The sequence below is a fragment of the Ips typographus genome, linkage group LG11, assembly GCF_016097725.1.
Source record: "Ips typographus isolate SLU linkage group LG11, UJ_Ityp_2.0, whole genome shotgun sequence".
NCBI lineage: Eukaryota > Metazoa > Arthropoda > Insecta > Coleoptera > Curculionidae > Ips > Ips typographus.
The window spans coordinates 9,564,343-9,587,533 of NC_138432.1; the positions used below are offsets into that span (position 1 = coordinate 9,564,343).

Consider the following 23,191-nt stretch of genomic DNA (forward strand, 5'->3'; position numbering starts at 1 on the left):
TTTTATATCAAATAATGCATGAAAACGTTTTTAAATCCTGATTCTTGCCACTTTTGAGCATGATTGGACAGTTTTGACGTTAGTGACAGTTGTCACGTGATTTCATAAGACTATTTAGCTAGACTATAGTGGTAATTGTCATAAATCTCAGAAACACGTTTTATATCAAATACTACAAGAAAACGTTTTTAAATCCTGATTTTTGCCACTTTTGAGCATGGTTTGAGAGTTTTGACGTTGTTGACAGTTGTCACGTGATTTCAGAAGACTATTTAGCTAGACTATCAAGTGACAATTGTCAAAATAACTGTTAAATCTCAGAAAATCGTCTTGTTTTGAAAACTGTGTTAAAATGTAATTCTTGCAAATTCTAGTAAAATTTTGACATTTGTGACAATAGTGACAGACATCACGTGGTTTTAGAGAATAATTTGGAGTAAGAAAATGACTGTTTTAAGCCCATTTTTAGAATCCTTATTCAATAAACTGAAAAAGTATATAAAAAGTTTCACAACCAACATAATGGCAATAACGTAATTAGAAACGGTAAATTATATACAAAAATCAGGAGAACAGGTGGAAGAACTACAAAAACGATAGATATACCGTTTTAACGGTAGACCTGGCAACATTGGTTCAAATCTTACCACGTATACCTTTTTTATGTAAAAGACGTTTGAGAACAACAAATCTTTATTGAAGAATGACATACACTCAAAAAATTTAATTGGTTTTAAATGTGTACAAGGTGTCGTGGGTGGCGCCCTCTATATTTTATAAAGGAAATGAGAGCAGATTATTAACACCACTAAACCCCTCTTACTTATAAACTAAAACCAAATTGAACTTTTGACACTCTGTATCTCCGAAATTATCGACTTTTGGATTGAGTTAAGTTGGGTTATATCGTCATATTTAAGCATCAAGAATTTGTGGTAGCACTTTTTCCGCACCTTTCAGGGACACCCTGTATATTAATTATACTATATTAATAATATTGGATACCTGGATGAAAAAAGTAGTGTTATTACCACAGATATGTTTGTCAATTGGTCAAGAAAGTGTCAGAGACTGGATGATGACATTGATTTCACACATTTTGACATTTTTATGCCCCAAATGAGGGAGGAAATTTTTTTATAGGGATTGTAGAAGAAAACGTTTTTAATAAAATGATTGAAACTGCGCAATTTAAGGGAATTCCAGTTTAGCATAGTCAAAACTAGATTTGACCGCTATCATCAGTTGAGTTTGGTTTTGACCCAACATATTTCTATTAAAACTAGTAACAAAATGCAAGGACCACCAACGTCCTTTACAAACACAAGTTTAATCTAAGGGATATATGAAATGAATTAATATCGTCGGTATAACTGAACTTTTATTTCAACTAAAACATGTCTAGTCAAATATAGTTCCTTCTAAGTAAAACTACAGACTACAGTTAACTGATGTTTGATAGAACGAGTTTAGCTATTTTATTTTGCTACCGAGCATCAATCAGAAGAAACTTGAACCAACTGGCGGTTTGCTACAATTACCGGAGCCTGATCAATTTGGAAATCGACTGAAAAAAAAATTGAAGAATGTGTTTAACTAAATGGATCATATCCACATCCTGCCCGAATGATATGCGTGCAGTTTCATATTTCACTCGCTTTAGGGAGGTAAGAAATGCGTATCGGCATTCTTAAGATACTGGTAACTTAATGAGTTTGGTGTGTTCATGCTCGAGCGAGTGTGCCCTCACATGCAGCCGCACGCTGATTAATTTCAGCAAAATGCAAAATTGGGAACTATTAAGATAATGCTGAAAATTAATGGCGCCAACGCTGGATAATTTGCCTTATCCTTCTTACGTCCTTAGTATCGTTTTTGATTAAATGGCCTTGCCATTGGTGATGTGCGAATGCGGAGAATGTGTAACCGGCATTTGTATCTTCTGGCTTTATCAACCTTGTCGTGTCGGCCAAATTCCCATTTAAAGCTGGAAATTTTAAATAATCAAAAAATCCCATTTTCGTGAAAGGAAACCATTAGGGCTCCCCCAGGTCGATGCGTTGCTCTCCGGTCATGAATTATTTGGGAAGCTTAAACAACAAACAGTCCTGTAAACTCGATTAGAGATGATTTAGTGAACGAGTGGTGTCGGAAATATTGCGATAGAGCACGAAACTGTTCCTCCCCCTGTTTCTATTTTGTAAATACACCCTGTAACAATGGGACGTTGAGTGGTTTTCCCGACCCCTGGACCTATAAGTGATTTCTGTTGCTCTTTGCAGGGGAATGATTTTGCTTGTTCAAATAAAGCACTCCTGGTTAAAAAAATCGAGTTCTCAGAAGACCGGACAGAAAAACAGCTTTAAGGTGAGACCCGAATGCAAAAAATCGTTAAAATGGTACTCGAAAAGACTGTCTTGGGTGTCACTGATATCCCGGTATGCATCTAACGACCCTTCTCGGACTGGGCACGACGGTCAGGTATAATAAATAAACGAGTCTGTTATTGTCTATCCGTTTTAATTACATTAGCGAGATGAAGCTGATAGTGCTAAAGCCATGGCGACAGACCATGTCGGGGGATACGTCAAAAACCAGTGACGGCGGATTTTTACCGCAAATAATAGTTTTATTGAAAAAAGATTAATTATTCTGCAACTCAATTCAGGAAAATAGTGAAAATTATACAACAAAGAGAAAGTTTTCTTCACATTTGTAAAGATACAAAAACTAGTACCACAGACACTTTACAAAATCAAATTAAACTTATTAAAGAATGAAGAAGGAACTATGTATTTTCAGTTTTCAAAGACATAGAAGTGAAATGATTCTACAGTTGTATAAGGTTACATACATACTCCTTGAACGATTTAACAAGTTATTTGTTTTCTTTACGAACACTTTGAAGATTCTTACAATCTTGGCAATTAATCCACCAAATGATACACACTATAAATAACAATTAATTTATCTACTGAATTTTTAATGCTTTCATCATAAACATTTAACTTCCACTAGGTATTATAAACTTGTAGATCAAAAAATAGATTCTTCACAAACAATTCACTTGAAAGGCATATAAATTCGTTCTTCTGTTGATTAATTAACTAACTACTAACAATGTGTTACGCAACATAATTAGCACACAATGCGTGAACTGAAGCGGATAGTTTTTGTTTTCTGATATCTTTATATTGTACTACTTTGAAAGTATGGTACCTACGCTAAGGCGTATACTTTGCAACGTTTCGCCAATCAAATTTAACTTTTTCCTGCCTCTCCACCACTGTTTTGGTTCGCCCGAGTGGGTTCGTCGATAACAACTTGAGCCATTATGCAAAACGACCGTTTCTGAGAAATCAAGACATTGTCACCAGTGATCGATGGTCTCGCATATATATTTTGCACCTTCGCAACCCTTTTTTTTTCTACAATTTTAGTTGGATTGATGACTTCTTAGTGCATTACATTGCGTGACCAATTACCAGTGATTTACCCAAAGCTCCACCTTAATAAACGCCACGACTTCTGGCAGTAAATAAAAAGGTAACGTCATCCGCAGCAACTGGTGTTGACAGAATGCAGATGTCGCTTAACCGCAATTAGAACCTTATCTGCCCTTGTGAAACCCAAAACAAAACTATAAAACCCATTTAACGCCCATAAATCTGCACCAGGCTTCCTTCCTCACTTCCTGGTATTTTAAAATTTATGGTCTACAAGTGTTACCGTTTAACTTATACTTTAACAAAAAATTTAATTATTTTTAGCCACTCGGTGTAAATACAATTTTACCTGCCCAAAGGGCCAGCCAAGTCGATTTCCTTCTAACATTCACAGGTTCCCACTGTATGATTTATAAGCAGATAAAAGGTTGACATTTTTTTTTGGAAAACATTGTACATGAACGTTTCTCGACTTTATTACTGGGACGTCCAGCGGTTTCGATAATCATCTTTTCAGTTAACAAACTGTTTTATAGCCGTTAAAATAAAAGGGAAACGAAATAAATTGTGCCATGTAGATGTAACCTGTCACGTTTGTCATTTAATGGGCGCCAGGGCGACCATCGGGATCTTTCTTGGGAATCAACTTGCAACTGTTGTATGGATTTTACCTAATTTTCAATCAGATCTGTATATGCATCTATTTGACAAAAATTCAAAATTTACTTCCACCAGCAGAACAGTGTTTTACTATAGTAGAAAGCAAAAGTAGTTTTAACAGGAAAAATAAAATTAAGTAACAATTAACATATAAATGTTTTGGATATGACGTTTGCTTTTTCTAAATTCTAAATAACTAAGTTTAAGCCTGGATGAGTATACTCTTGACTAAAAAAAAAACAACATTTTGCTTGGAAACTGAAATAATGTCTTGGAATTCCCTGAATCTTGTCTTGATTACAAAATTACAGGGTGTCAAACTAAACAGCTGTCGTTCCGTATCAAAATCGCGTAATAGAACATGTTTGCACTCAAGGAAAACTTAAATCTCCGTCATACGTTTGTCGTATGATCATCATTTAAGCGTTAAATGAGTCGCGCTCAGATCGGAAATTTGTTAATGAGGTGTTTAGGGCCAGAACATTAAGTTTGATGCTCATAAAAGTCTGAAGCGACGTTGATTTAAGCTCGTGCGTGCACATCTTGAAATGGGTAAAAAAAAAAGTACTTTATGTGTCCCGAAGGTTATTTTGGGGTTTCAAGGGCTTTATCCAGTACAAAGAGACTGAAAAAGGGCAATCTTATGCAACTATAATACTCTAAACTTGGGAACTTTGAAGCAGTGACAATGGTACCCCTGCGGGGTAGATAAAAGCACAATGAGTGCACGAGTTGTTTGTTTGAAAGGCCCAAGACTATCTGCACCAATTTTTGGGTTGAATAGCCACGCTAAAACAATTTTTTTTATTGTTTCAGGTTTTGAAGTATTGTGACCACCTACACGGAAAATGGTACTTTACCGAAGTAAGAGCGATATTTTCCCGGAGGTATTTGTTGCAGAACAACGCTATAGAAATTTTTTTAGCTAGTCGCAGTAAGTTTCACATAGATTTCAGTGTTTGATGTAACAAAACCAATTTTACAGCATCCATAATGTTTGCATTCCCTGAACAAAACACGGTAAAAAAGGTGATCAAAGCCCTACCAAGGGTGGGGGTGGGCATCAAGTATGGCATTCCACAAACCAGAAAAGCGAGTATGATGTCGCCCAGACAACTGATGCGCAGCTCAAACATGACTCAGAAATGGCAACGTCGCGAAATATCCAATTTCGAGTACTTAATGTTCCTGAACACTATAGCAGGTAAGTTTTTTTAGAGACGTCCCGTATAAATAGTAATAACTCGAGCGAGGCGTCCCTAAAAATAAATGTTCGAAAGGGGGGCACAGACAAATCCAACTCGGGACGCCGGATAAAGTTGTCAAGTCGAATTAAGCGCCACCTTATTCACGGTGCTCTCCCGGCACAGATTAGAGTTGGCCCTCTCGTTGTGTATCGAAGGGTCCAAATGGAAAAAGTCGGATTTAGCCCCGGATACTGTAAGAGGGTTGTTTTATGCAAAATTGGATATTTTGTCAGAAATATCAACCACATAAGTTGTAATAGGGTCGTCTACCAAAAGATGAAAAAACATGATCGTACCAGTTGTCAGTTTGACGGTTCAATAAATGTCAGGTTATTTTGACGTTTTTATCAGTTTAAAAAATAAACAGTCTGGCTCATGTTATATAGAGCAGTTCTGTGTCTAAATTGAAATTGGCAGAACCATCTAGTACCATTTTCAGAGCCCTCTACAAGTGTGTTAAACCTTTCCAGAATTGTTTTAATTTGCCAGAGGCTTCTAGGATCATTTTTAAAGCCTCCACAAACTTCTAAATGCTACTAAGAACCTTCTTAAAAGTGCTAGAAGCCTCTACATGTCTCTAGGATTATTTTGAAAGTTCCATAGACCTCTAAATGCTACTGAAAACCTTTTAAAAAGTTCCAGAGCACTCCACAAGTGTCTTAAACCTTCCCAGAATTAGTTGAATTTGGCAGAGGCGTCTAGGACCATTTTGAAAGTCTCATAGGCCTCAAGATGCTATTGAAAACCTTTTAAAAAGTGCCAGGGCCCTCAAGGTGTCTTAAATCTTCCCAGAATTAGTTGAATTTGCCAAAGGCGTCTAGGACCATTTTGAAAGTTCCATAGACCTCAAAATGCTATTGAAAACCTTTTAAAAAGTGCCAGGGCCCTCAAGGTGTCTTAAATCTTTCCAGAATCAGTTTAGTTTGCCGAAAGCATCTAGGACCATTTTGACAGTCCCATAGACCTCTAAATGCTATTGAAAACCTTTTAAAAAGTGCCAGAGCCCTCTACAAGTGTTTTAAGCCTTCCCAGAATTAGTTTAGTTTGCCGGAAGCCTCTAGGACCATTTTGACAGTCCCATAGACCTCTAAATGCTATTGAAAATCTTTTAAAAAGTGCCAGAGCCCTCTACAAGTGTCTTAAACCTTCCCAGAATCAGTTTAGTTTGCCGAAAGCCTCTAGGACCATTTTGACAGTCCCATAGACCTCAAAATGCTATTGAAAACCTTTTAAAAAGTGCCAGAGCCCTCTACAAGTGTCTTAAACCTTCCCAGAATCAGTTTAGTTTGCCGAAAGCCTCTAGGACCATTTTGACAGTCCCATAGACCTCAAAATGCTATTGAAAACCTTTTAAAAAGTGCCAGAGCCCTCTACAAGTGTCTTAAACCTTCCCAGAATCAGTTTAGTTTGCCGAAAGCCTCTAGGACCATTTTGACAGTCCCATAGACCTCAAAATGCTATTGAAAACCTTTTAAAAAGTGCCAGAGCCCTCAACAAGTGTCTTAAACCTTCCCAGAATCAGTTTAGTTTGCCGAAAACATCTAGGACCATTTTGACAGTCCCATAGACCTCTAAATGCTATTGAAAACCTTTTAAAAAGTGCCAGAGCCCTCTACAAGTGTTTTAAGCCTTCCCAGAATTAGTTTAGTTTGCCGAAAGCCTCTAGGACCATTTTGACAGTCCCATAGACCTCAAAATGCTATTGAAAACCTTTTAAAAAGTGCCAGAGCCCTCTACAAGTGTCTTAAACCTTCCCAGAATCAGTTTAGTTTGCCGAAAGCCTCTAGGACCATTTTGACAGTCCCATAGACCTCTAAATGCTATTGAAAACCTTTTAAAAAGTGCCAGAGCCCTCAACAAGTGTCTTAAACCTTCCCAGAATCAGTTTAGTTTGCCGAAAGCATCTAGGACCATTTTGACAGTCCCATAGACCTCTAAATGCTATTGAAAACCTTTTAAAAAGTGCCAAGGCCCTCAACAAGTGTCTTAAACCTTCCCAGAATCAGTTTAGTTTGCCGAAAGCCTCTAGGACCATTTTGACAGTCCCAGAGACCTCAAAATGCTATTGAAAACCTTCTTAAAAGTGCCAGAATTCTCTACAATTTAACTGCTCGAAACTTTGTAAGAATTGTTTAATTGTTGGTATATAAACATTGTTTTGGTTGGTCATACTAATAGATAGAAGGAGAAACCAGTGGATAAGGAATAAAACGAAAGTAAGAGATGTTAGAGAAGTGGTAGTAGCACAATGTCAGACAAAAGGTCGACCGATGGAACAGATGTATCCTAAACTGGAAACCTTGGGAAAATAAAAGAAGCAGAAGAAGACCTTAGATGAGGTGGGCGGATGACTTGAGGAAAAACACTGGAACTAGATGGATGAATAAGGTGGCAGATAGGGAAGAGTGGAACAGACTGGGTCCAAAAATGGACCGAAGAAAGCTAAATAAATAGATAGACGACCCCATGAACTAATTATTACAGGTCATGGAATAGTTCTTAGCTCTCACTATTTTTACTTTTAGAGTGGTTTCCCATCAGGACTAAAATTTACCATAAAATTAACTTCCTGCTAGATTTAATTTATCTGGACATCATCAATCGATTGAAGTATGACGGTATTTACATATTTCGACGCCAAAGTGATAAACGACCAACTTATATTATCTTATCATCAGCAGTAGTTATTAACGGTATAAAAAGCCAATAAGAAAGTCTGCAATTAATAAATAATTGGTTGTAATGTACTCTCACTTTAATAATCCACCGTCCGAGGTATCTTCTAATGGTATAAAAACGAAAATGTCGTTTATAGGGAGACAAATTGCCGTTCTTTAGTACATGTCGTCTAAAAAAAGAACGCGGACTCCTCCATTAACTTTAATATCAAAAGATGTAGCGTGCTTTCTAACAAGACCCCGGCTTATTTAGACGCTAAGTAATTGAGTTCTAAAAGCATCGGCTGTAAGGGAACTTAACGTGTTAATTAATTGACTAATTAATTTGAGTTATTAGAGTCGGTTTCGGTTGGTGTGTGCCTATTTAATACTATTTAGAATGTAAATCGAAAATGCTCGACAAACTTGCGCTATTTCAAATTTCTGGCAAAGTGACGAGGTTGGCGACACCTAAATGTTTGTGTTGGCAGTCCGAAATACAAAATTTCATCTTTGGCGAGTTGTAAATATCGCTTACATTCGTACGACATGACGTATATGTTTTTAATTTAAAGCCAGCCTCGGATGACAAGCGGTAATTTCGCATGGGACGTTTTTCGAGTGCCTGTACGCGTTCAAATTTATGTCCCGTCGACACGTGCCCAAATTATTTCCTCCTTACCGAGAAAACGGCGCGCCGTGTTTTAATTTCATTGTAATTGGACGGGACGAGGATATTTCCGAATGCTTTTAATCTCCTAGTAGTTTTTTTCACTCTCGGTTTCGTTTCGGTACGTCTACTATTGCGGCACGGCGTCTTATTCAAAACGATGCCAGCCAATTTCTGTCTGCAATTTGACGTCTTCACTTCCTTTCGGTCTCGGTTTTGTCTTTGAACTTTAATTGAAACACACCACTTAAATTGTTAGTACTTCTGTATTTAAGAATAAAGACAAAACACTAAATCTTTCCATTCCAGGTCGAACCTATAACGATCTTAACCAATATCCAGTATTCCCGTGGATCTTGACCAACTATGAGTCGAAAGAGCTAGACTTAAGCGAACCCAGCAATTACCGAGACTTATCAAAACCAGTAGGAGCCCTAAATCCAAGCCGAAAAGCCTATTTTGAAGAAAGATACGCCAGTTGGGAACACGACACCATTCAACCTTTCCACTACGGCACTCATTACTCGACTGCCGCTTTTGTTTATAACTGGATGATTAGAATAGTAACCAACTGTATTTTTTTTAAATACTATTTGCGTATAATATTTAACATTTTCAGGAACCGTTCACCACCATGTTTCTAGCCCTTCAGGGAGGGAAGTTCGACTACCCTAACCGTCTATTCACGTCAATTGCCCTTTCATGGAAAAATTGCCAAAGAGACACGTCAGACGTGAAAGAACTCATACCAGAGTTTTACTTTTTGCCTGAAATGTTTGTGAACTCCAACCGATATCGACTGGGCATAAACGAGGAAGGACAACCGATCAACGACGTGGAACTTCCCGCTTGGGCCGGATCACCCGAAGAATTTGTCCGAATCAATCGCATGGCGTTAGAGTCCGAATTCGTGTCTTGCCAGTTACATCAGTGGATCGATTTGATATTCGGTTATAAGCAAAGGGGACCGGAAGCCGTTAGAGCAACCAATTGTTTTTACTATTTGACCTACGAGGGTAGCGTGGATTTAGATTCGATACAGGACAAAGTGATGAGAGAAGCAGTAGAAAATCAGATCAGAAACTTTGGACAAACTCCGTCTCAGCTGTTGATGGAACCTCATCCACCGAGAAGTTCAGCCATGCATTTGGTAATTTTTTTGATACACTAAATTATACAAATCAGAGTGTGGTTAACAAATTACAGACCCCGATGATGTTTTCGGCCATCCCTGACGACATTTGCATGACAATGAAGTTCCTATCGAATAGTCCAATCGTCCACATATCGGCTAACACGTATCCCCAATTGCCAAGTCCATCAGTAGTCACAGTCACAATGCATCAACAATTCGCGGTCAATAAATGGAGCTCGACGTACGCCGCTGTGGCACAATCTCCCAGCTATGCGGACACCCCGAAAGACCAAACAGCCAACCTACCTTTATCCATGGACCCAGTTCTGTGTAAGTTAGAATGTATGTAATCCACACTTTTCTATAATAGTACTACTCTTTCTGTTCTGTTTGTAGTTTAGTGCAAGTTAACATTAGTTACTCTTAGTTATTTGGGGCTTTTAATAATAATAATAATAATAATAACAGTCTTTATTTCGAATTGTGATTAGGATAGAGTACAATGTACCTAATACAAAGGAAATATCGTCATGGTAAACTATGAACTATGTAGTACTTAAAGATACTTATATACATTTTCAGCGATTTTTCCCTAAATACGGATTTCAGAGAATCTTTATTTAACAAAATAATCCTCTATAGTGTAGGGTTCTAATTCAATTAGTAAATTTTTTACTTCTTTTTTGAAACTTTTGTCCGTCAATGTTTTCAGCCTGTCTGGTAGGTTGTTAAATAGGCGAATACACATATATTTTGCATTCTCAGTGAGTGTTAATCTATGTTTTGGACAGTTTACATCTTTTTGTCTTGTGTTGTATGTATGATTGACTTTGATGTTAAATAGGTTTTGGTTCTTTTTAAGAAAGATGAGACACTCGTATATATAAATTGCATAAACTGTCATTATTTTATTTTTTTTTAAGGATGGATCTACATGAATCTTTGTATTTCATTTTGAACATTAATCTAATTGCCCTTTTTTGAATTACAACTACATTCTGTATTGAAGTATTTCTACCCCAAAACATAATTGCATACTTCATAATCGATTCAAAGTTGGCAAAGTACAATATTTTAAGGGCCGCCAGGTTCAGATACCCGGAGACAATTCGAATTCCATAGCAAATTGAGTTTAACCTGCCTAGCAGAACATTTATGTGATCAGACCAATCTAGAAATTCATCAATCTGCACTCCCAAGAATTTTGTGTTCTTGGCTAGTAATTGGCTCCTGTCAGTGAGAAGGTGTATTTTATTAAGTTTCTCAAATGTACCTTGTTTTGTTGAAAAAATAATGACATTTGTTTTTTCCATATTTAAAGCTAATTTATTTTTTTTAAACCACTCAGAGGTCCTAATAAACAGATCTTTTCCAGACTGAATTAAAGTGCTGATTTCCTCTTGACCTACAAGTAAATTTGTGTCATCTGCAAAGTTGACGATTTTTTCATTTTCTTTTGCTATAGAATTCAGATCGTTCATGTAAATTACAAAGAGTAGTGGCCCCAGAATACTGCCCTGGGCTATTCCATGTTGATTTTCTTTTATATTTGATGTGTATGGCTTGCTGTCCCTAAATTTTTTTAATTTCAGCTTTGACTAACAACAGCAACCAACAGAACCAAATGCAAAGACGTAACCTGGGAGATAACTTCAGCCAAAACTTGAAAATCCGCTCCAACTGCTTCGTCACCACTGTAGACTCGAAGTTCTTGATCGCCTGCGGGTTTTGGGACAACAGTTTCCGCGTTTTCTCCACAGAAAGCGCCAAAATCGTTCAAATAGTGTTTGGGCATTACGGGGTGGTTACGTGTCTGTCCAGGTCCGAGTGTAACATTACTTCCGATTGTTACATCGCTTCCGGAGCGGCTGATTGCACCGTTTTGTTATGGCACTGGAACGCCCGCAATTCAGTTATTGTAGGCGAGGGCGAGGTCCCAACACCCAGGGCTACCTTGACTGGACACGAACAACCTGTTTCCAGTGTGGTAATATCTGCCGAGCTCGGATTGGTCGTGTCCGGGTCTTATAGTAAGTCACTTGTTTTAACAAAAATGTAAATTGTTGCTTATAAATGTGACTTATGACAGACGGACCTGTGCTCGTGCACACAACTTTTGGTGATCTACTAAGATCGTTAGATCCACCATCAAATTTCATTTCGCCCGAAAACATTGCCATGTCACGCGAAGGAGTTATTGTAGTCAATTACGAAAAAGGTAACGTTGCCTCGTACACCATTAACGGTAAACGATTGCGGCACGAGTCTCATAATGACAATCTTCAGGTAATGATTCCTGCAAAAGTTAATAAAGTGTGCAAAGAATAATTTAAATTTCCAGTGTCTGCTTCTGAGCCGCGATGGAGAATATTTAATGACCGGAGGTGACAAAGGAATAGTCGAAGTATGGAGGACTTTCAATCTAGCTCTGCTCTACGCTTTTCCGGCTTGTGATAGTAGTATTAGGTCTTTAGCTTTGTCTCATGATCAGAAGTAAGTTTTATCTCACTCATACAAAGTGGACCAAATTGGTGATGCACGTATCGCAAATTTCAGATTCCTATTGGCTGGATTGGCATTAGGTTCCATAGTGGTGTTCCACATTGATTTCAATAGATGGCACCATGAGTTCCAGCAACGTTATTGATCGAACAGATACCGGAGACGGTTGAAGCGCTTTTTGAATAGGAAACGTAAAGAAACACCATATTATAGTAATTTTCAGTAATACGTATCGTTCCGGGAATGTAAAACCCCGTAGATTGATTTTCACACTTTGTGTTTTATATTGTACCGTTTTGAGGCTGATATAGGTATTGAGTAGGATTTTCGTCTTTGGAGACATTCCATTTTATTTGTTCACAAAACAAATTTTTATAGGTTTTGCAGACTTGTTAAAGTATAGTGTGATTTATAGGGGATTACTGCAATTTAGATAGAAATATCTGAAACTCGTACTGAAACATAAACCGTACTTTTTTGCTATTCAGTATTTACAATACCCATAAATATGGGGATTATTTGTGCAATACATTTAACTTAATTCACGGGTAGCTAACGTACTTAAAATTTTCTTATATTATAAAATGACATATTTTTAACTACTTAATCAATTTAATAGAGCTGTTTTGAACGAATCAAAACTTATGTAGATTGTCATCAGTTTTTTTTTTTTAAATGGGCTCATAAAAGGGGGATTACCCCATTAATTAGTAATAACTAAACAGTTATGCAACTATAATTTTTAAATAACTTAGAGATTAAGATATTTCCGTTGAGAAACAAAGTCAATCAAAGTTGTAAGAAGTATAAGCACGTTCAAATATAGAAATTTTGCTTCGGCTTACAGCACATGCCAGCAATCGTTAAGCCACTTTTGGCGCACGTTTTAGGCACTGTATGTTGGCCGTGGATGATTTGTTTTCGCGATACTGTCAAAAGTATCGCAAAAACAGATTTAACTGAAAAAAATACATTGTTAATCGGCGCATGTTGTGCCTACAAAACATTCCCTCCAGCTGTATTATATTACTGCAATCTGTCCAAAAACAAATCAAACTTATAAAGTGTAAATAAGATGATGATGAATCGTTTTCTTTTTTACGGTGCGATCTAGCTTAAGCAACGGGGTGTGTAACTAAAATGCATTTTAATCTAGTGTGTTATTTTACTATTTCAAAAAAAATGTACTTAATTGTAAGAATACTGTACGTTTGATGTTAGCAATAACGTTATGTTCATGATTTATATATACATATATTAATAAATGTGTTTTGTTCTCAATTTTATGAATTTTTTTATTATCTTTAAAAAAAATTGTTTTCTTTATCCAAAAATACAAGGAGGTTTTTTTTTTCATTTAAGGTCTATCATTTATAAATTAAATGTGCAGCTAAATTATAAAAGAAAATAGCTATTTATGTACCAAGGGCGTTAGAGGGAACATAATGTCCTGAAAGCCGAAACAGCCCGAGGGACAGCTTTCGGCCTGGGCCCTAATTCTTGAAAGCAAGGAATGGAATTTTTGGGGGCAATACCATAAGAGCTCAAATTTAGCCGGATAATTTTTGTGCTTGTCTTAGAACAACTTTTGCCAAACAGGTCGAGTTTTGCACCATAAAGTATGAGAAGAATAGCGGAAAAATCGTCCTGTTCAAAATCTGAGCTCGAATGGTATTTGATAAGACAATTCCATGAATATGATCAGTAATATAATAAGACTGCGATTACCTTGATGGACATTATACTCTCCCTAACGCCTGTGGTGCATAAAATATTTTATGTTTCACCTAATTCAGCAATTATTTAAGGTGGATTCATAGTTTTGTTTCCGTAAAACATAAGGACGTAAAATATAATTACATAAAACGAGAAACATAAAAATAAGCCTTTCAATGCATAGTTTTGCCGTAAAATGTAATCAATACCTTGACAAGAGTTGACACTAACGAGCATAAAGGTTAAAAGACACGGAAAAGAAAGATTGACAATTACAAAATTTCATACCCCAAAAGAGATAAATTCATAGCAAGATCTCATTTGGTCTTTCTATTTTGCACAACCCGAATAGCTACGTTGAGTGCCGATCTTCGTCAATCGAAACGTAGAGAGTACCCTATATTACAATAGAGAAGGGTTTTCTATGATAGCAAAGAAATTTCTTTGCTATTCGTTACAGAGTTCGCCTTCTGGTTGTTAGGAACACTATAACCTATATCGTTTCCAAGGTATTATGTATTCATAACGTATAGGTGAAACATAAACGCATTTTTAATCAAAAAAAAACTTTAATTTGGATGTTAACTTACTAAGGCCAGTAGTCTTTGGCGTATCGTCCCTTATGTCTGGGTAAATCAGGACGTAACGCTCTAGGGATGTATTCGGGCAACCTGTCACTTAATTTCCTCGCCGCCGGATTTTTAAACACTTCAAAGAACCGCGACCGTCTATCCATCGGTCTAGTTGGATTATCGATTTTGTAGATTTTCTCCCAAGTGTAAATTTCGTCTATCTCCTTGAATCGAGGTCTATTCGCCATCAGATATTTATATTCCTTTTCCAACCATTTTCTTTTATCATCATCCTAATTTAAAACCCACAAATTGAAAATTTATCAACACAAAAAATGCAAAAATCACTTACCTCATAATCAGCAGCCAGTTTTTCTTGCTCACTCAAAAAAGGCCTCAAATTAATTCCTAAACGATCTTGCGGTTCGTTTAGGTAAAGTTTAACTAGCGTTCTCACTACTTCATCATTCAACCCCACCACTTTACCTTCTTTAACTTCTTCATACAGTTTTTGGCTTCCACTAGCCCAACACAAGTTTCTCTTAGGATTATCAGTAGCATTTTCATTATATAAAAGAATTGTATTAAGTTGGTAAACATAAAAGTAAAACTCCTTTCCATTGGTCAGAATTGTTTGACTGACTAGAGGGTAAGTTATGTCATTAACGGTTGTAAACCCTAGAAAAAAATCAACAAGTCCTGGAAATTACTATGTAAATATTATAGTTTACCTAAGTGATTAGCTTGGCCATTTAACCAACTGAAAGAAGACAAAATAGCTTGGACGTGCAGAGCTTCTTTCACATCATCTTCAGATGAAATCTGAAGAGCCCTATCAATCAGGTGACCAGTTTTAAGGTAGTTTAGTACCCCAAAAGTACTGGGATCTCCAGGCCAAACACCTTCAACAAACCATTTATAAAAACATTCAAAAAATAACCTGAAACTCCCTTACCAGGAATATTTGTAAGGTGTCTATAATCAATTGAAGTGCCAAGTACTTTAGGGTCATATTTAAACACAGGCACCTCCAATTCCGGATTTTCGCATTCAGAAAGTGGAACCACACAAGGAAGGGGCAACTCAGCACTAGAAAATACCTAACAAATGTCAGAATTTTTCAAACTAAGACAATTACCGTAAAGATAGAATGGGATGTCCTATGTATGCAAAGTTGCGGTCAATTGGTTCATCAACCATATTTTTTAAAAACGGGTGTTTTCTTCTGCTCCTTTTCACTGATTGAGGAGGATTCATACCGCCTACCATCCAAGAGGCTTCCAATCTTGGCTCCAAGTCCAACTGAAAAAAAAATTAATTGAAAATTTAACATCAACTTAAAATTATTTTAAAACCTCGTTTTTCTGTAAATGTGGATGTTGTTGAGCTAAAGAAGTATTAAACACGCGGTTAATACTAGTCACAATCCGGGAGGCTAACAAATCTTCACGTTCTCTGGGTGATAACTGATCACTTTTTAAGTCAATATAGCGCCTGGAAAACAAACACACTAAAATCTGATTTTCCTATAAACTTTTAGGCTTACTTAAGTCCTTCAGATTCCATCAAAATTGCTTCTTCCACATCTTTTACTATGCTTTCTAAATCATCCACACCAGGGATGTTTTTGTAATACTCAGGCAGTTGGTTATTTTCAATTAAATGAGTTCTGGTTATGTATTGAGAAAATGCTAAACTGTCATAAGGAATAAGGTTTTCATGAAGCATGTAGGTTTTGAATCCATAATAACTAAAATAAAAAAAAAAAGGCTTTTACAGATTATTTCAGATTGAACGTTAATGTTATAAGTAAAAAGGACACTAGACAATTCCAATTCTAAAAATTTATAATTTCTGACTGTTCCACTGATGGCACTAATCCCTCATTAGTAAAGCTTTTACCAAAATTGTTTTACTTATACTTGAAATGTTACTGTCATAAATAAATTACCATAACACCTCTAGTAGTGTCCTAGATTTAGTGCTACTTTTACTCTTAAAGGACATTAAACTAGACCAAACCAAAGTTATAATTTTAAACAATTTACCGTGGTATATTTAATTTGATCTGCTTCTCCTCCACAGTTTTAACATTCTTAATTTCATCAAATTCCGTTTTTATTTTCCTTTCCCTAGTTTTCTCATAAGAAAGATCCAAAATTGGAGGATACTGAGGTGTCGCCCTATATTCTGCCTCTTCACTGGCGGCCGGGGTAGAGAAATTCCTTACTTTTGGCAACACACAACAGCCCAACTTGCGGTTCAACCGAATTAAACTCATTTTTTTGTGGGTTGAAGTTGCACACTGCAAAAAAAATCTTTTTTTACTTTAAAAACTCATACACAATTTAAACCACTACTACTTAACCTCAAAAAAATTGTTTACATAACCATAACATCTAAAAGTGTTTTTATTTCATGTTTGTTTTGTACCATTTAACAAATAATCACGTGATTGACTTATAAGCTGCTTTAGCAGATGTCACGCGGTCACAAGTCGAACATGTAATTGGACAAGCGGCCACGAGGATTTATATTGGAGTTTCTCATATAAGGCTCACGTGACCACATTCTTTTTATAAAAGTTCAAAGAAAAGAAGCAAAACCTTCCAAAAATTGGAGTAAAAGTGAGGTTAGTTTTCTGTGCCCCATTTTTAGTATTATTAACAAAAACCGCAAAACTCATACACCGTTAATAAACATGGAAGAAACCAAAGAGTCCTCCCAAAAAAAATGGACCCACTTGAAAAAAGTGCTAGAAAGACCAGGGCCTTTTAGCCACCCAGAATTCGAGCCTTCTCCTGATATTTTAGATTTTATTCTGTCCTCCTGCAAAATCTTAATAATTGGGGCTGGCGGTTTAGGTTGTGAACTACTCAAAGACTTGGCTATGATGGGGTTCAAGCACATCCACATAATTGACATGGATATAATTGATTTGTCCAATTTGAATCGACAATTCTTGTTCAGGCACAAAGATATTGGTTTACCTAAAGCTGAAGTCAGTTTACTGTAGTCTTAAAAAAGTACACAACTTCTGCTATCCAGATAATTTGATTTTTAGGTGGCTGCCAAGTTTATTAACACTAGAATACAAGGCTGTCAAGTTGTTCCCCATTTTTGTTCCATCCAGGAAAAAGATGAGGACTTTTACAGGGATTTTCACGTTATAGTATGCGGACTTGACTCTATCTTGGCTAGGCGGTGGATAAATGGCATGATTGTGTCACTGCTAAACTATGATGAAAATGGTGTTTTAGATCAATCTAGTATCATACCACTTGTTGATGGAGGTAAAACTGTACTTAATTTTAGTTAAATCAGTCATTTATTTGCTGGTGTAGGTACAGAAGGGTTTAAGGGAAATGCCCGTGTTATTCTACCAGGTCTGACAGCCTGTGTAGAGTGCACCCTAGATTTATATCCACCCCAAGTAACATACCCATTGTGTACTATTGCCAATACCCCAAGGCTTCCAGAACATTGCATAGAGTATGTTAAAGTGGTTCAGTGGGCTAAAGGTGAGTTGCTGCCTTGTCAGTGCTTATTTAAAGTCAAAATTTGTAATAAAAATAGCCATAAATTGCTTTAGAAAATTCCTTTGGGGTTGCTCTTGATGGAGATGATGCCCAACACTTAACATGGGTGTATGAAAAAGCCATGGAGAGGGCCAACCAGTTTAACATAAAAGGTGTGACCTTTAGGTTGGTACAGGGTGTAGTAAAAAACATCATCCCTGCTGTTGCTTCTACTAATGCAGTTATATCAGCAGTGTGTGCCACTGAGGTTGATTTAATCCATTAATAACTATAATTTTAAAACTTTAAACAAACTTACAGGTATTCAAATTGGCAACTAATTGTTGTACCCCTTTAAACAACTTTATGGTGTTTAATGATGTGGAAGGCATCTACACCTACACTTATGAAGCAGAGAAAAAAGAAAACTGCACAGTGTGCTCGAATATTCCGCAACTAATACCAATTGAGGACCCTACAAAAATGAAATTAAAAGATTTAATTGAGTTCTTGTGCACTGACTTGAAATACCAAATGAAAAATCCTGGTTTGACAACCAATATCGACGGTAAAAACAAAACCTTGTACATTCCGACTATTGAAGCCATAGAGAAAAAAACCAGGGATAATTTGAATAAAACCTTAACAGACTTGGGTTTGAGGGATGGACAAGAAATTGTCGTTGCAGATAGCACCACACCTACATCTGTGATTCTTAAATTATCTTTTAGGATAAGTGATATTGAAATGAGTAATAACTGATCATTATATTGCATTAAAAATTATTTTTAAGATGAAATAATGTTGTTTTTTTTTTGGTCATCCCTATGGCACTATACAAAAAAATAATTGGATTGTTCCACATGTTTGATAAGAAAATCTGGCGTAATATTGTCTATGTTCTCATCCTTAACAGTACTAAAGCAATTTCTACTTGAACTACTTAAGATAGGTAAACACTTATCTGTTATAACTTTATCAATCAATATATTAGAGAGAACTTGAGTTGGTTCTATCAGTTGTTTAGTTACCATAATGAAGACTTTCATACTTTTTGCCACTTTTATATGTAAGTATATGCATTATAAAGTACTTTTTTTGTGACTATAATAAAACAATGTGACAGGCTCCAGTTGGGGTGCAGAAGTAACCCCCGATATCAAATTTATATCCGGGGGTCTTAGCGGTGAAGGTGTAACAACCAGATACTGGGATTGCAGTAAACCATCATGTGCTTGGTACTTTAATTTCAAATACTATTGGTTTAAGCTCATTAAAACAATCTGAATGGTAGGGTTGAAAATCTGCCAGAAGGAGTGGAAAACCCCGTACGGTCCTGCGACATTGACGGTGACACCACCGTAAGTCCCAGTGTTCAGTCGAGTTGTGAACCTGGAGCTGAAGACCCAGTGGCTTTTATGTGCAATGATCAACAACCCTGGATTGTTAATTCTACGTTATCTTATGGATTTGCTGCTGCTTCTTTCGCAGGTAAAGTGTTATTTAAAATGATTATTTGACCGTCGTAATTAAAAGACGTAAACACTTGAAGTATAATATTTTGGAGTTGTTAACGTGTCGTGTTTCACTTAAATACTGGGTACTTCAGCTTGATAATAAAATCTAATTTTAGTTTTTAAATCTGATTGGTTTTTCGTATTGATACCTTTCAAGAACAAAAAATTGGCCACATAATTTGCTTCCTATAATATGCTAACTATTTTGGTAACCTTTTAATTACTTTAATATTTAAAGGTGGAAATGACTCGAGCAGATGTTGCTCTTGCATGCTGCTATCATTTCACGGTGACTTAGCTGGTAAACAACATCTAATTCAAATCACCAACACCGGCGGAGACTTAACCCAGAACCAGTTCGATTTGTCCAATCCAGGCGGTGGTGTGGGACTTTGTTTGGTGTCTTGCGCTGAAGTATGGGGCACTCCATCTACAGGATGGGGCGAACAATACGGAGGAATCAGTACCGAAACGGTACCAAAACTTTTTGACGAATTTGTTTGCCTTATTAACTAGTTCTGATTGTTATTTATAGGAATGCGACGACCTACCCGAAGAATTGCAACCTGGATGCCGATGGAGGTGGGAATTTATGGAAGGAGTTGCAAATCCCAGCGTCACTTTTGAAGAGGTCGAATGTCCTCAAGAATTAATTGATGTAACCGGGTGCTATTAGTTTACACTAAAGTGTCCAGTAATAAAATTGAAACCTTTATATTTATAGTATTATTTATCCAAAATTTCATAACTTCGAATTTATGTTGATTTAACATCTCAGTGGTTGTTTTCAGCTCAAGCAATAATAAAACGACTTTCATGATTTTTCTTGGGCAAAATTATAGTAAATTGCAAGAGTTTCAATAAATGTAAAGTTAAATCAACTATTTGAAAAAACTCTGTATAGTCCATCTCACCATCAAATACATATTTAAAAGAAATAAACAAGATCTTACAGTAACTTGCCAACTTTTCGCGTAAGATGCTATTGAGAGTCGCTTGACGAGCTACTGCTCGAATCCGTGGACATAACCTCCACGTCCTCGTTCTCCTGCTTATGGTTCCGAGTGTCCATCGGTACCGTTCCTTGTCCCACACTAATGTGCATCTCCCCAGATGGATGCCAAGCAAATTGGTTCTGATTTGAGGCTGGTATATCTGTAATTAGCAACTTAGCACACTGAAAAAAGTTAACATGTATTTTATACCTCCAGGATGACCTGCCCTATGCAGATCGCTCATTGAAGATTGCTGCTGCAACATATGGCCATTAATGGGGTCACCCAGTCGCCCTAGCATTCCTAGTCTCATTTCTATATCAGTTGGATAGGGACGTCGCGGATCGCCCTGTTGCCATGTTAAAGGCGCACAAATTGCATTTGAAGCACTAATCCTACATTAAAAAAACATTTTAGAGGAAGAAATCAGTCTAATTAAGGTAATTATTGACCTATGGGCAAATTTAATTAATTCCTCAGAGGAAACTGGACGTTTCTTTGCCCTGGAAATGCTTTGTAATTTTTGATTAGCCTGATATATGGCAGTGGAGAGAATTTGCTCTGCTTCTTTTAACTGCTTCTGAAGATGATTTATGTCTTGGTCCTGTCGGTCTACCTCTGCTTTAAGCAGATTCATTTTTGTGTTAATTTGACCCTGAAACACAAACACACTCTAAAATGTATATTTTGTTTTCTTTTTGCAACTCTAATATACACAATCATAAGTTCTCTGAGCATGAAAATACTCTCAGAAAATGTGCAGATTAAAAACTCCTATAACTGTTTTAAAATGCCAGAGGCCTCTAGAACCATTTTAAAAGTGTCAGAAACCTCTAAATGTTACTGAGAACCTTCTTAAAAGTAACAGTATTTTAAAACCATCCCATAACTGTTTTAAATTGCCTGAGGCCTCTAAGACCATCCTGAAAGTTCTATAGCCCTTTAAATGCTATTGGAAACCTTTTAAACGCGAGAAACCTCTACAAGTGTTTTAAACTTTCGCATAATTGTTTTAAATTGCCAAAGGCCTCTAGAACCATTTTGATTGTGTCAGAAACTTTTAAATGCTACTGAGAACCTTCTTAAAAGTAACAAAACGTTCTACAGCCTTCTTATAACTGTATTAAATTTCCAAAGGCCTCTAAGACCATTCTGAAAGTTCCATAGGCCTTCAAATGCTGTTGGAAACGTTTTAAATAGTGCCAGAAACCTCTACAAGTGTTTTAAACTTTCGCATAATTGTTTTAAATTCCCAAAGGCCTCTAGTACCATTTTGAAAGTGTCAGAAACCTCTAAATGTTACTGAGAACTTTCTTAAAAGTAACAGTATTTTAAAACCATCCCATAACTGTTTTAAATTGCCAGAGGCCTCTAAGACCATTCTGAAAGTCCCATAGACCTTTAAATGCTGTTGGAAGCCTTTTAAAAAGTGCCAGGGGCCTCTACAAGTATTTTAAACTTTTGCATAATTGTTTAAAATTACCAGAGGCCTCTAGAACCATTTTGATTGTGTCAGAAATTTCTAAATGCTACTGAGAACCTTCTTAAAAGTAACAAAAGGTTCTACAACCTTCCCATAACTGTTTTAAATTGCCAGAAGCCTCTAGAACCATTTTGAAAGTGTCAGAAACCTCTAAATGCTACTGAGAACCTTCTTAAAAGTAACAGTATGTTTTACAACCTTCCCATAACCGTATTAAATTGCCAGAGGCCTCTAAGACCATTCTGAAAGTTCCATAGACCTCTAGCAATAATATGCTGAACCTGTACAAAGAAGTACTCACCTGTTCAGCAGCCAACTTCAAAGTTTCCTTCAATTCCTGATCCTTGGCCACAAGTAGCTCAGTCAACTGGGCATATTCGGGGCCGGAAAACTTGTTGCTTTTCGGGGCAACTGCATTTTCAATAATCTCCCTGGAAGTCCAAATACATCAAATACTACTAGACAAAAAAAGTATCACTTACTTGGCAATTAGTTCTAGATCATCAATGATATACAGAAGTTTCTCTTTGGTGCTAATTGGTGCCATTTCTAAAACCAAACTGAAAGCACAGCAAAGTCTATTAAAAGCGTTTTAAGCAGCGAAAGCTGGAAATTAACAAAGTTAAAAGTGTCTCAGGTATTATTTTGATTTTTGGGATTTGTTTTTTAGGTTAGGTTAGTCCTTATCTTATGACAACTAGACGAACGACTCTGATTGGCTGAACCACTAAACGTAATGGAGTCAGTTGAATCGGCTACCTTCAACACAAGGTGCAATTTTGTAATTTGTTTTTGTTTTGTATACAAATCACTTTCTATTGTTGTTAATTATTTTATTCACAACTCCAGTATGTTTAAACTTAATTCTATGTTGATTTCCTAATTCAGAATTTTTAAAGAACAAATTTCTTGAAAGTAGCATAAATTCAAAGTTCCCGCTCCCGTTGTTATTTTCATCTCTTTCTAACACGTGATATTTGCATCAAGTTGTCTTGCTCCTTATTCATGATTGTTGGCATGGTGACAAACCTAACAAAACTAAACAACGTGCTTTGAAGAAAACTTATGGTTCT

At 36.5% G+C, this 23,191-nt stretch overlaps 5 protein-coding genes across 15 annotated transcripts in view; 3 read left to right on the top strand and 2 right to left on the bottom strand.

The window, feature by feature from the left end:
* Positions 1-13,598, top strand: part of rg (A kinase anchor protein rugose) — a 105,288-nt gene extending 91,690 nt beyond the window's left edge. For 7 of the 11 annotated variants that reach the window (XM_081989896.1, XM_081989901.1, XM_081989902.1 and 4 more), the window contains 9 exons: positions 4,923-5,040; positions 5,092-5,310; positions 8,990-9,243; positions 9,300-9,830; positions 9,887-10,157; positions 11,408-11,845; positions 11,905-12,101; positions 12,157-12,308; positions 12,372-13,598. In XM_081989896.1, the coding sequence (XP_081846022.1) occupies positions 4,923-5,040; positions 5,092-5,310; positions 8,990-9,243; positions 9,300-9,830; positions 9,887-10,157; positions 11,408-11,845; positions 11,905-12,101; positions 12,157-12,308; positions 12,372-12,462 (2,271 nt within the window). In that variant the 3' untranslated portion in view covers positions 12,463-13,598. The remainder of the gene's footprint in view (positions 1-4,922; positions 5,041-5,091; positions 5,311-8,989; positions 9,244-9,299; positions 9,831-9,886; positions 10,158-11,407; positions 11,846-11,904; positions 12,102-12,156; positions 12,309-12,371) is intronic. The other 4 variants (XM_081989897.1, XM_081989904.1, XM_081989905.1 and 1 more) reach the window with 1 other exon arrangement.
* Positions 13,599-14,582: 984 nt separating this feature from the next.
* On the bottom strand, positions 14,583-16,992 carry mRpS30 (mitochondrial ribosomal protein S30). Its single transcript, XM_081989910.1, has 9 exons — positions 16,974-16,992; positions 16,654-16,910; positions 16,152-16,355; positions 15,961-16,099; positions 15,744-15,907; positions 15,561-15,694; positions 15,337-15,507; positions 14,958-15,283; positions 14,583-14,898 (listed from the first exon to the last, which is right to left on the bottom strand). The coding sequence occupies exons 2-9, from the start codon at positions 16,884-16,886 to the stop codon at positions 14,623-14,625; spliced, it is 1,647 nt and encodes a 548-aa protein (XP_081846036.1). The 5' UTR covers positions 16,887-16,910; positions 16,974-16,992; the 3' UTR covers positions 14,583-14,622.
* Positions 16,993-17,195: 203 nt separating this feature from the next.
* Positions 17,196-18,925, top strand: Uba3 (Ubiquitin-like activating enzyme 3). The gene is made up of 5 exons (XM_081989911.1): positions 17,196-17,606; positions 17,670-17,898; positions 17,950-18,126; positions 18,198-18,391; positions 18,445-18,925. Exons 1-5 carry the CDS (start codon positions 17,307-17,309, stop codon positions 18,883-18,885), a joined length of 1,341 nt encoding a protein of 446 aa, XP_081846037.1. The 5' UTR covers positions 17,196-17,306; the 3' UTR covers positions 18,886-18,925.
* Positions 18,926-19,052: 127 nt separating this feature from the next.
* LOC145735827 (endoglucanase-like) lies at positions 19,053-20,355 on the top strand. Its single transcript, XM_081989921.1, has 5 exons — positions 19,053-19,192; positions 19,250-19,361; positions 19,418-19,614; positions 19,879-20,114; positions 20,176-20,355. Exons 1-5 carry the CDS (start codon positions 19,159-19,161, stop codon positions 20,314-20,316), a joined length of 720 nt encoding a protein of 239 aa, XP_081846047.1. The 5' UTR covers positions 19,053-19,158; the 3' UTR covers positions 20,317-20,355.
* Positions 20,356-20,524: 169 nt separating this feature from the next.
* MED4 (mediator complex subunit 4) lies at positions 20,525-22,828 on the bottom strand. The gene is made up of 5 exons (XM_081989919.1): positions 22,601-22,828; positions 22,420-22,549; positions 21,088-21,290; positions 20,846-21,030; positions 20,525-20,795 (listed from the first exon to the last, which is right to left on the bottom strand). Exons 1-5 carry the CDS (start codon positions 22,663-22,665, stop codon positions 20,623-20,625), a joined length of 756 nt encoding a protein of 251 aa, XP_081846045.1. The 5' UTR covers positions 22,666-22,828; the 3' UTR covers positions 20,525-20,622.
* Between the last annotated feature and the right edge of the window lie 363 nt (positions 22,829-23,191).